We start from the raw sequence: 13054 nt of genomic DNA on the forward strand, positions 1-13054 counted from the left end.
GCATAATATTCTGAAGCCATATGAAAGTTTTGTGTGACAAACAGACTAAAATTTGAGTCGTTGTTCACTGGAAATCTTAATATCCGCCTTAAAGCTCTGCATGTTCATGCAGAAAATAAACAACATCTGATTCATTTGTGAGTGAATTCCTCTTTGATCTGCACTTCACACATTCAGTTACCATCTAGGTAGGATCTTATTTATGGACTTCAGTTCTGCCTTTAGTACCATCATGTCTGATCTTCTCTCAGCCACACTGACCCATCTGTATGTCTCTGGCCTTTGTTCATGTTTACAGACTTTTATTTCCACACAAATTATATTTTGTGCAATGCACTTGATGTGCATGTAAACAGGCCGTTGCAGATTGTGAATTATAAATTACCACAATATTGCACGGTATCATGAAACAAACATGTTTCTTCAGCCGGTAGAGTATCATAGCATATATTTATGGTATAGTGACAACCCTACTAGTCACCATTCATTGTAATTGCATGGAAAAAAGTGACAATAACTTTTACATTTCTTGTTTTGTATTTCAACAAAGTCAGTCATACATGTTTAAAGCAATATAAGGATGAGCGAATAATGACATTTAATAATGAACATTAATTTTTGGGTAATGAAACTTTGAAATAGTGGATTTCTCCAGAACACCGATATTATAGCGGCCTCATCTCCCCTCCACAGAAAGCATTTGGTTCTTCCCTGAGCAGGCGCATTTGTTCATCTATATTTGTCTTTGTGGGCTTCATGCGTGTCCGGGTTCTATTGAACCAGACGTGACAGATGCTTATGTAACAAAATCATCTGTAAGCCCCCAGTCTGTGTCTCTCCTTTTCTTCTTTTTCACTGACATCAGTGCATCCCACTCTTTATTTAACGAAACCATGAAAAAGACTTGTTTATTAACAAACATTTAAATCAAATTAATTACATATGGCACTAAATACACCTAATTAAATGAATCGTAATTAATCACATATGTAAGTATTTTCTGGAAAAGACCTAAAATGAAGAATTCAAAAGGATGCACGGGATGCGTTCTTGAATTGTTTTAAATTTATTTTTTCTTTTTTTTTGCCAAATCACGGCTGTTGTCATGTTTTGCCCTGTAAGTGTCTGATTTTAGACACTGTGTCAAGATTAAAAGAAATTTACCAGCAGCCTCACAAAAAGATTTCTGTAGTTGTAGGAAAACTCATTCTAAAATTTTTTGTATAGGTTAGGTCAGGTGGCATTAAATGCATTCAATTGCAACATGTTGAATCGACTGTTGCAACATTAAAAAATGCTGCATTGTAAATGTTAGATTGGATGGTGCCAGTACTTGCAGATAACACAACTACCAAATTATACCCTGGCCATCTGTCACCCTCTCAGTTTCTTTCGTCCTCTCACATTCACAGGCGGACACAGCAGTTGCTAAAGAATGGATCCCGCTCTTTAGCAACAGAAAGTATGGTTATAGTGGTTACCATAGCAACACAAGTGGCAGCCGCTCTAGATACTCTAAGCATAGCAGTGTTCACACCATATTGGGTAAAATAGTTTTTGGTACTGACTGAGATATATTTATAATCAGAATTTGTCTCCACTTCATTTAATTTGTTCAGTAAATGTGCATTGTGGATGCATTAGAGGCTTTTGCACTTGTATGCAGCATCCGTCTTATTGTCTGCTAGGAATGAGAATTTCACTGATGTTAAAAACGATCGACTGTGCATAAATACCAAAGGGTCTTCCTTCATGCCAGTGGATAGAAATCCCAACAAAATTAATTTGGTGCATTTTGAGATATGATATATGAAATTTGGTCCTGGGACTGCTCGATTAATTACCCTTTGTAGGGAGTTTGTTGACAAGCAATCATAACACAGAATCTGCAATTTTGTCTGACAAACAAACCAGACAGGAGAGTAGTTTAACATCGGTGGACTTGAACTTGAAACATGGTGTTTATTGACGTCTTTCCATCGTTGAAACAAGATCCCTTCTGATGTTCATTCATGTTTATTCTGTGCTATAACTAGTAGAGAGGAAGAGATGATCGGTTCACGTGCCACTTGGACTGAGACGCTACAGCGATCTGTCAGTCACAAAATGGTATTTATTGTTTGAATGTCTTAAAAAAATGACAAACCTGAAAGCTGAGACTTTGTTTCATACCAAAAGTAATCTGCTCTGTCTTGTCGTTGTCAGTTTCTCCTTTGCTCCGCAATGTATTTTTCACTGCATGAGTACATGTGTGGCGTGAGAGCGCGATGACTTGTCGGACGTAGCAACAATAACTTAGAGGTGTGGGTCTTTGCTAAGGGTCTATAGCGATTATGCCTTGGTGCAATTATCCGATCGCAAAAGCTATGATTAAATATATTTGCTGCATGTTTCAGAGTGAAGCACAGCACTGTGTTTTTAACTGTGAGCAGCTCATTATTGCCAGCGTGTGCAGCATCTCAGAGCGGCTTGTTTCGCATTAAGTGCTGTTCCACACAAACTCCATCTCTGCATGTGCAAGAAAACGGTGATCGCTAAGTTCCGCCTCCATCAGATGACAGGTGCGTCAGAGCGTCACGAGAGAGTGCCAGAATTCAAATAAACAATCTTTCTCCTATCTTTCACCTTTTTTTTTTGGTGGATCGTCTCATTCTGTTCGTGACACTGTACGCTACAAAACCATGCCGTTTTTTTTTTATTACCAAGATGCAGTTTCTGAGCGTGAGTTATTCCATAACGGACACGAACAATACTGTCCCTGAAGAACTGAAATGTAAACAAAGGAATTATCATCCATATTACAACGTTATTGCTTTGTTGGACTAAACGTGCTCCATGAGATTTCATTCAGTGGACCCTTACCTTTCTAACTAAACCGGGATTTACAGCTGTGGATGCGTTTATGACTCGTTATTACGACGATTCTGGTACAGGTACTGTGTTTTTATTCTTAATGTTTTGATGTGTACTGCTTACACTAATTTAGCAAATACATTCTTTATAAGCTTTCCATTGAAAAACAGTGAGCTGTCGTCGATGCTTGAGGCTTAGATGTTTATAATGATATATAGTTTGTCAAGATTAAATTTGTCCCGTTTCACTTAATCTATTCGTAATTATTGACACATGCAAACAAGGGGAGTTCAGGACGCCCGCGTCGGGGTGCAGGTTAAGAGGTTTTAACATTGCAGTTAGCACCACCAAATGAATGGCACAAAATACTAGTATTTATAATACTTGTAAATACTAGTATTATAATTTTACAGTTAATGTATTTTAATTTTTATTTTAGCTAATGTATTAAATTTTTTTTAAACTTAAAAAAAAATTGTGCAGCCCTTGTTGGTCCTTTATTCAACCCTGGATAACTACTTAAATTGAAATTAAATACTGCACAGCACTGTTTACTTATATTACACTGCATACATTCTGTTAACATTTTTAACAGAATACAGGTGATGGGGTTTTTTGATGACAGAGGTACTGCAGTGCAGGGTGCGCTGTGTAGTGCAAGTGTAATATTGTCTGGAAAAAATTAGCCATGGACAGTTTATTTTCAGTAAGAGGGCCAGAGTGACATGGAATGTAGAGCTGGTGAAATCCTGTGAATAAAACTGAGTGATAGAGGCTGAATGTGCCTCTGAGAGGAACACATCGGTGAAGATCGCTGCCATCTGCAGGACAGGAGGTGTGCTACAGATCATTTTCACCAAATATTTTCAAGCATCCACTGAAAACGATTTTTTAAAATCTATACAGAATTGTTGAAGTGAGGATTGTTTTTTTAAATTAAATTTATTTTATTAATTAAATTTATTTTATTTTATACTTTTGGTAGTTGGCTATGTTCTGGGAACAGAGCTGTGATATATGACCCGTGCTTGTAGGTATCAGTTTATGAATTCCCACCAGTGTTCACCAGCACACAGGAAGTCGCCCACACACTGGTGCCGTAATGAATGTTGTTTGTCATCCCAGTCCTCAGTCAATTCTAGTCTATTTCTTAATGAGACGCCTAGTGCTTAGTGCCACGTTTTCTGGCTCCACTCTTGACCATATGACTCATGCACATCCTGAAGAGCTTCACCTAAACATTGTCCTGCTGTCTTACATTCTGTCTGTGGAGACAAAGCAGGACACCATTTGTTTGTGCATGAGACGGAGCATTTCACTGTATAAGGCATCTGCTTTCATGGTATTGTGTTCAGCAGTTTTCAAATCTGATCAACTCAAAGGGTGTTTTTTTTTTTTTTTTTTTTGTTTAAATGGTTTTTTGTGGTTTTTTTGGTGTTGTTTTATCTGGGAAAATTGGGTCTAAAAGATTTAGTTTTAGACTTTTATTTATTTTTATTAATTTTAACAAAACCACTATTGCCCATAACAAAGGAATGAATGGATGGAGGAAGAGGCTCATATGATATTACGCTTCCCGCCTGTGCTGTCCGGCAGAATCAGAGCCAAAACTCCATAGGAGTGCTTTACAAACGTGTTCTAAACATTTCATAAATGTCATACAAATGTCTCAGTTGGCTCCGGCAGGTCTGCTGAGAGCTCAAAGTGTTTAGACAGAGCGGAGATTGATCCTGAATCCTCGCTGAGCCAGAAACGGGAACATCACTAAGCGTTTGTACCTGCTAAAGAGGATCTCATTACTCTTCCCTTTTTATTTACAGAACAACTCTTGGCCAATTTAAATAGAATTTACATTTCTAATAATAAGTCACGTATTAACAGCCATCAAAAACACAAATTGCACTCTCACAGAACTCTCACTGCCTCAGTTTGTAAAATCAAACTGGAATTGGACAGGAAGAAAATGTTTATTATCTGATCTGTAAATCATCTCAATTGTCTTTTTGAGGTGAGTATCTAGGTTAGGGTTTTCTTTGTCTAAACAGTACTTGTGGATAGTTGCGCAACATTATCATTTGAGTGTATTGCATCAAAGTTACAAGTTTACTAACTTCACGTTGTCTTGATGCTTCCAAAATGGACATTAAGAGAACATTATTATTCATATTTGCAGAAACGCTGCCACATAGGCTTCTATTGCAATTGCATTACTAGATGTGACCCTGGAGCACAAAACCAGTCTTAAGTCTCTGGGGTATATTTGTAGCAATAGCCAAAAATACATGGTATGGGTCAGAATTATTTATATTTCTTTTATGCCAAAAATAATTAGGATATTAAGCAAAGATCATGTTCCATGAAGGTATTTTGTAAATTTCCTACCATAAATATATTAAAACTTAATTTTTGATAAGTAATATGTCTTGCTAAGAACTTCATTTGGACAACTTTAAAGCCGATTTTCTCAATATTTTTTGCACCCTCAGATTCCAGATATTCAAATAGTTGTATCTCGGCTAAATATTGTACTATCCTAACAAACCATACATCAATGGAAAACTTATTTATTCATTCTTTCAGATGATGCATAAATCGCATTTTCGAAAAATGTACCCTTATGACTGGTTTTGTGGTCCAGGGTCACAAATTTGTTTTTTTTTTTAAAAGCAAACAACACGCTGGAAAAATTTTCTTACCGAGCATGTAAGTCTGGATGCTCATTGTGTTTGAAATGTTTATAAATAGTAATAGTAGGTTTCTCACATCACTAAGGGGCCGTTTACACAACAGCGTTTTCAGCCAAAAACGGCAAACTTTTTATGCGTTTTGCCTGTTCGTTTATACGACAACAGTGTTTTGGGGACTGAAAACGCATATTTTTGAAAACGGGTTTCACAGTGCAAGTTTTTTAAAATGCCACCATTATCGTTTTCATGTAAATACCCAATACGGGAATCTTTGAAAACTGCGACGTCATGCGCGTGCGTAGTACGTGTTAGGTATGTAGACATGTGCAGTACGTGTCGATTTTAAAGGCAAGCGTGAACAAACATACTGTACACAACAATGGCGGAGTACATGGTACTGTTGTTGCTACTCAAGAGTTTGCTAATGCTTCTTCAGTTTGTTGTTGATTTGTTTAAGTTTTATTACAACCAACAGCAGAGACGCATCATATACAACATGTAATCATCACTTCCCTACATGTACTGTTTACTAACAAGGTGACAGCGCCAACTACTGGCCTGGCATACGTAATACAGTGTTTTTGGCCATTTTTGCGGATATGTGTAAATGTGAATCGTTTTGAAAAAGTTGTCGTGTATACGTGAAACATTTTTTAAAAATGCAAGGGAAAAACTTTTCAGTTTTTGACTACATCGTGGTCGTGTAAACGTAGCATAAATCGATTGTCGGAGATCGCTACAGCCATTTTTTCATAAATGCTTATGTAAGCTTCCTCTGGAATAGGAGAACAAAAACCTAGCAGCTGTATAAATGGACCAGCTCTGATAAGACAACCAGCACAGCTCTCTCTGTTTCAGCACTACAGGATATTTCAAAAGCTAGCTGGGCAAAAGTAAATGGGACGGGAAGTGAACGGCTAGCTTGTGCTTTTATTCCTGAAAGGGGGACTTTGACCAGTCAATACTGACCTTTTTTGTCGACTATTTTTTTTTGCCGGTTTTGAGGAATTTTGAGTTAGTCCTCTATGCATTAAACTTTAAATACCCTACAGTTCAAAAGTTTGGGGTAAGTATTATTATTATTTAAAAGAAATGTATACTTTCATTCACCAAGGCTGCACAAAATTGATCAAAAGTCAAAGTAAAGACATTTCATCAACTAAAAAAAGTATAATAGTTTCCTCACTAGATCAGCATATTAGATTGATTTCTAAAAGATCATGTGACACTGAAGTCTGGAGTAATGATGTTGAAAATTTAGCTTGGCCATCACAGGAATAAATTATATTTTAAAATATATTAAAATAGGAAACAGTTGTTTTAAATTGTAATGCATTATCAGAGTGTTAAGGCCCGTTCACACCAAGGACAATAACTATAAGATAACGATAAAGATATAGTTCTAAAAATCGTTTTCAGTATTAAAGAACAGCAGAGTCCACACCACAACTATAACGATAAAGACAAAGAAAAACGATATCGTTGGAATCGCTTTCAAAATGATTTTTTTCCAGCTGATGAACGATAAAAAATTGACAGCCAATCAGAATCCATCCTGCTGTAACGAGCTCGAGAATTTAAAGCGGCAGACGAGCGTGTGCTTAGAATAAACAGAAGTTATCGTTCGCTGGTGTGGACGCTAGTATCGTTATCTTTATCGTTATCTTTATAGTTATCGTCCTTGGTGTGAACGGGCCTTTACTGTTATTGGTCTATTTTTTATAAAACAGGTAGTTCCAGTCCTTGATTCTGATTGGCTGAGCAGTGTTCAAAGCTGTTGTAAATTACTCTACATACTCCTTTGTTTACGTTTGTGTGTTGCTTGACAACCACTTTGTTGCAAACCACAACTGTTTCTAAAGAACTACATTTTGGTAGAAGAATAATGTTTTTATTAATATCATTACACTTTATTTGCTCTGTTTTATTTTGTGAAACTTTACTACGTATATGGAATAACCGTTTTATAAAAGATACAATTTTATTGATGTTTTCAGTAGTCCTAATCTTATTTTACCATTTCTTGAAATACAAGTTGTGTGATGAAGTGTTTCATAATGTGTACTAAAACCCATGAGTCATGTCAACTCTTTTCTTTAGCTTTGAAAAGCATCTCATTATCAGTTTCGCTACCTCTCCACACAGGCGGTTGTATCATATCAGTGCGCTGTGTCATCGGCCTGTTGAGGCTTCGCTCTTCAACTCATTTCCTGTGAAACACTTAAAAAACCCTCCCAAAACATGCTTAGATAACAGCACGAACTCTGGAACTCTGCAGCAAAGCAAATTCATTCACTGAACCTCTGCGCGGTTGCTAACTGGCCCAAGTCAGAAGAGCCTATTCTCAAGTTAAGCCCAGTATGCATCTGTTTTGATGATTCATCCTTATCCGATAATGTGCCTCCGGTCAGAATTCGTAAACATAGCTACTCATTCACAGCTATTGATGCTTTTGTTCTGTCTATATGGCTCTGTTTGCTCATCTGAGTGAAACCCAGGACAGTGAGACTACAGTATTCTCAAACAAAGCCTTGAACCCACGGGTCAAATTGCTGAGCTTCTATTGACTGGCTCCTGCATTATGCAGAGTGAGTCAGGCTCAGTGCCTTCTGTCCATTGTTCTCCATTCGGTAAAATAAATAGGGAAGTAAAGGCAACCAGAGGGGTAACTGATGACAGAAGACCTTACACAAGTTGTTCTATAAGAGTCGTGGGGGATAACATCTACTCTTACCAAATAACATCATCCCTGTGAATGCGTAAATGGGTCTAGTTACTCTCACCTAACCAGTCCTGCCTATTCCACAATTCAGATGTCTTTTATATTGTTTTTGCTTCCCTTTTCCCTACTTAAATGATCATCATCGCTGGTCAATGGGAGTTTTGTTAAAAGTTCTGGGGCTCCATTAGCAAAGATGCCAGATTTCAAATTACATACTTCCAGATTTGTGCGTCAGCCAATCAACTGCCTTTTGAGACAAATAATGCTGACGGATAGTGTTTTTCATGTATTTTAGACTCATTGTGTTACAGTGAAAGATTTTTAAAGTTTTGCTCACACAACGAGGGTCACTTTCTCAAACCTTTGCATTTTCCCTCTATTATCCTTGCTGTTTTGCTGGAGAACAGCTTGTTCCACCTGCTAGACTAGCACCAAACCAGCAAAGACCTCCTTGGAATTTCATTAATGCGTGTAACATTGGAGCAGGACTCACCTGTCTCTTCCTGTCTCTCGTTCTCTCTGCAGATGTGAGGATCTGTTCTCCTCCATTTATGGTGCTAAACAGCGAGTGTGGCCCAGATACGCTGGAGCAGATCAAGCAGCACGGTCTTACATTCCCTTTCAGTAAGTTCCCACCTTTTCCATATGAAACAGAAAATAATAATGTTTAACCAAGGCATCGCGTTCTATAAATCCCACACTAAAGGCGCAGTAACATTTACTATTGATCTGCAAGAAGACTTGGAAAGACACTCCATACGTTGCCGGAGACAAGGCTCTACATGTGTGAACACACTAAATGGAGTTGTTATTCACATCTTCTTGTGCGTGCTTGAATGTGTTAAAATTGGAAAGGTGTATTTGTCCAATCAAAGTGCAAGAAGACACGAAAGAGAAACTCAGTTGGGTGCTCGCGTGCGCTGAACACAGCTGAATGGAGTTCTCTTTCGCATCGTCTTGCACTTTTTTTGCTTTTCACATCTTCTAATTCTCTTAAATCAATTGAATGTTTAAATTGGCAAAGCTTTAAAACCACGTGCAAATGATAAACTTTCGTGAGGACACACACAAATCCCTGACATTAGTATCATATCAGCAAAATCCAAAACCTGTAATTCATATGTCGTTATATGCATATTCTGAATAAGAAACATGTCTTCAGTATTTTAAAAATGCCCTCTCTTGCAGTTGAATGAGTACTCCAGTCGGTTTAATTAAGTGAAATAATCTGATATACATTATTTATTTTGAGATTGCATGGTTTTGTTTTGTAGGATCATACAGCATTGATTTTATTTAATAAATCTTAAAAATTGATTAATAAAAAAAATCAAGCTATGACCTCAAAGACGTAGTTTTCAATAATGTCCCTAACTAAACTGCTATTAAATCACAGAAGTAGATTCTACCTCATTAAAGGTTTTAGGAGTTGCGTTATTAACTAAACAAACTCATCCACTACCTTAGAGTGTTTCTTTTCTTCTCATCCTGCACAGTTTGCAAAACACGGGTTGCTCACGGAACTAACTCTCATGAGGTAAGAGACTTTTCTGACTCTGTTTTTGTGAAATGTGACCACAGAGGTCATGAAACACTAATGCACACAAAGCATTGTATCAAAACCTAGTTGAGCTGCCTTTAAAGTCTGCCTTGCCTGTCCACTTGATATGCACAAAAGGTTCTTTATAGTGAAAAAAGTCTTAGGATTATATACTAAGAAAACAAGAGTTCTTAAAATGTTTTTTGTGGAACCTAAAATGTGGAATTACTGTAAAAAGCCTCTTTTGGAAGTTCAAGTTTTCCGTCTCTTCTCACTGTGGTTCTCTGCAGATGGCTATAATATTCAACGCAGAGGACCTAAAGGACGTGAAGCCACCGTGTGTCATTCAGAGTTTTATAAACCACAATGCCGTGCTGTATAAGGTGTTCGTGGTGGGCGAGTCGTATACTGTAGTGGAGAGACCATCACTCAAGAACTTTCCCGATGGACCGTCTGGTAAACCTTCAGCCCACACTTCAGCTCTTTATACATGTTATTTCCATGAAAGGCCACTGCTGCGAAATGGTTCGTTTCACTGCGATTGGACCATTCAGTTTGTTTAGGCGTGATTTACATTACAACATTCCTGCTGTATAACCCAGATGCCTTTGCATAGCTGACTTTGCAGTGAAAAGAGTCGATCAAATTTTGCTGAAACCCAGTCAGCTTACCCAAGTCTGGTTCCACTGCGGGCTGCTATAAAGTATTGTCCGTTTGCATATGCTAATGTACTTGGAGTCCATGCAAAGCAGTTACGGTTACTGGGAGAGCGACTTGTTAGTTTAATGCAAATTCAGGAGGTCAGCTCTGTGCTCCACAATGCACAAGTACACATGCCTTGCCTTCTAGCAGTATTCAAATGAATAAACCTGTTTAGAAGAATAAAACAAAGAAAAAAAGGGAGGCACAGTGTTTCTAAAGACAGATCAGGCTGTTAGTGATTTCTAAGAATTCTATGAAGGAAGAAAAAGGCTGAGGGAATTTCTTATGCAGGTTTGTAAAGTTCTTCAGTAAGATTCAGGAAATCAGAGTTTATGCCACAGGGCATTTTTTTTTTATTTTAATGACCAAAACTATCATGTTTTAAGCCCAGAGATAAATATATGTGCAAAGCCAATGAGACCCCATAACACCATATAATACATTGTAATTATCAATTATTATTGTCTTAAATATATATATATATATATATATATATATATGAAAATAATTATTCATAATATATGAAAATAATAATTCATAATTATTAATATGAGAATAGAATATATATTATTAATTATTAATATGAGAAAAGAGTTTAATTAAATTAAAACAAATGCATTGCATTTGATTTATTGATTGTTTAGTCTGAATACATAGGCGCAAATTTCAATGGCCATTAATGGAGAAACATTACTTAGATCAGAATAAAATAATGTTTCTACACAGGCATTATTGAGCAGTGCAATGCATATTTTAATGCTGTAAGAGATTTTCAAAATTAAATAAACTACGAATATTAAGATTTGTAGGTTATATCCAAATTTTAGTTAAAATGTTTTAAAACATATATGGCTTTCTAAACTACAAAGCATGTTGCATTTGAATGCATTTTAATGTTTAACCTTATATATTGTTCTCTTTCTAATAGGCCACTGCTTTATTGAATGGCACAAGGCAGCCATATTTAGAAGCTATACAGATGAAGAGAAATTTTCTTAGGGTCAAAAAGATATTATATTTGAGGATTAATCGATGTACATCATGAATATTTGGGGTGTTTTGATGTCTGCTGAAAGAAGGAAGGCTAAATGAATTTCTTTACTGCCATTTGAGTGGGAGCCCATAAATCTCAGCATCCTCTTGGCACTAGATTTTTGTGTTTGCTGCTCCTCCTCCTCAATTTATTTATTCTCCCTCTCTGCCTGGCACTCCTGTAGCTTTGACTCTCTCCGCTGAACCGCAGCTTTCTGCTGCTGTCTAGTGGCTTCCTGTGCACTTGCACTCTTACACTTTCACTTTAATTCAGCTGACTTGCAACTGAAAGTGTTTTTCACAGTAATGTGTTTATTTTTATATCTTTACAGACAGAAAAGCGATTTTCTTTAATAGCCACAATGTGTCCAAGCCAGAGTCATCCTCTGACCTCACATCTGTAAGTTCAGTTCTCTCCAGTCGACAAAAACTATTGTGTTCACTAAAGCTTTAATACAACAAATCCTGGAGGGAATTTAAGCTATGGTTATTGCATACTTTTAATAATAATTGTAATCATTTTAGGTCAGAAGCTCTTTATTCATTTTGCTTTCGTTTGCATTTTTGACAGAGAGATAATGTAGAAGGTGTTTCCCAACCACCGAATGATGATGTCATTAGGGAACTGTGTAAATCTCTACGAGAATCTCTTGGTGTTTCGCTCTTCGGCATCGACGTCATCATTAACAACCAGACGGGCCAACACGCAGTCATAGACATCAATGCATTCCCTGGTGTGTGTCTGTATCCTGCTAACTACAAGGCAACTCTCCCGTGCCAGATAGAGTTTATATACACACAACTTTTAATTTTTATTTATTTTTTGATTTTTGCACATTTTATGTTTATGTTTAAGTTTAAGTTTCAGTTTATTTACATTTTTTCTTTTTTGCTTTAAGTGAAAGTAATTACATATTTTCCCTATATTTTGAATAATTGGGTGTATTGATCTTAATCTTTATTTTCAACATCAAGTATTTTTGAGAGCCACAACATGTTTTGTTGTTGATTTTCATGTTTTTTGTTGATTTTTAAATTGCACAATAAACTACAACAGTGTGGCATCGATTAACCTCACACACAAACCAAACACACAACAAACTCTCACTTCACAAAAACTATATTGCATATGTGATCCTGGACCACAAAACCAGTCTTAAGTCGCTGTGGTATATTTTTAGCAATAGCCAAAAAAACATTGTTTGGGTCAAAATTATCGATTTTTTTTTTTTATGCCAAAAATCATTAGGATATTAAGTAAAGATCATGATCCATGAAGATACTTTGTAAATATATCAAAACTTAATTTTTTGATTAGTAATATGCATTGCTAAGAATTCATTTGGACGACTTTAAAGGTGATTTTCTCAGTATTTTGATTATTTTGCACCCTCAGATTCCAGATTTTCAAATAGTTGTATCTCGACCAAATATTGTCTTATCCTAACAAACCATACATCAATGGAAAGCTTATTTATTCAGCTTTCAGGTGATGTTTAAATCTCAATTTCGAAAAAT

General features: G+C 36.5%; 1 protein-coding gene across 1 annotated transcript in view; it reads left to right on the forward strand.

The window, feature by feature from the left end:
• Positions 1 to 13054, forward strand: part of LOC109081343 (inositol-tetrakisphosphate 1-kinase-like) — a 53190-nt gene that overhangs the window by 37419 nt on the left and 2717 nt on the right. Inside the window, exons 6-10 of the mRNA XM_042774353.1 lie at positions 8788 to 8886; positions 9759 to 9799; positions 10093 to 10258; positions 11869 to 11936; positions 12108 to 12270. Of these exons, the coding sequence (XP_042630287.1) occupies positions 8788 to 8886; positions 9759 to 9799; positions 10093 to 10258; positions 11869 to 11936; positions 12108 to 12270 (537 nt within the window). The remainder of the gene's footprint in view (positions 1 to 8787; positions 8887 to 9758; positions 9800 to 10092; positions 10259 to 11868; positions 11937 to 12107; positions 12271 to 13054) is intronic.

Source organism: Cyprinus carpio, chromosome A17 (assembly GCF_018340385.1).
Source record: "Cyprinus carpio isolate SPL01 chromosome A17, ASM1834038v1, whole genome shotgun sequence".
Lineage (NCBI taxonomy): Eukaryota > Metazoa > Chordata > Actinopteri > Cypriniformes > Cyprinidae > Cyprinus > Cyprinus carpio.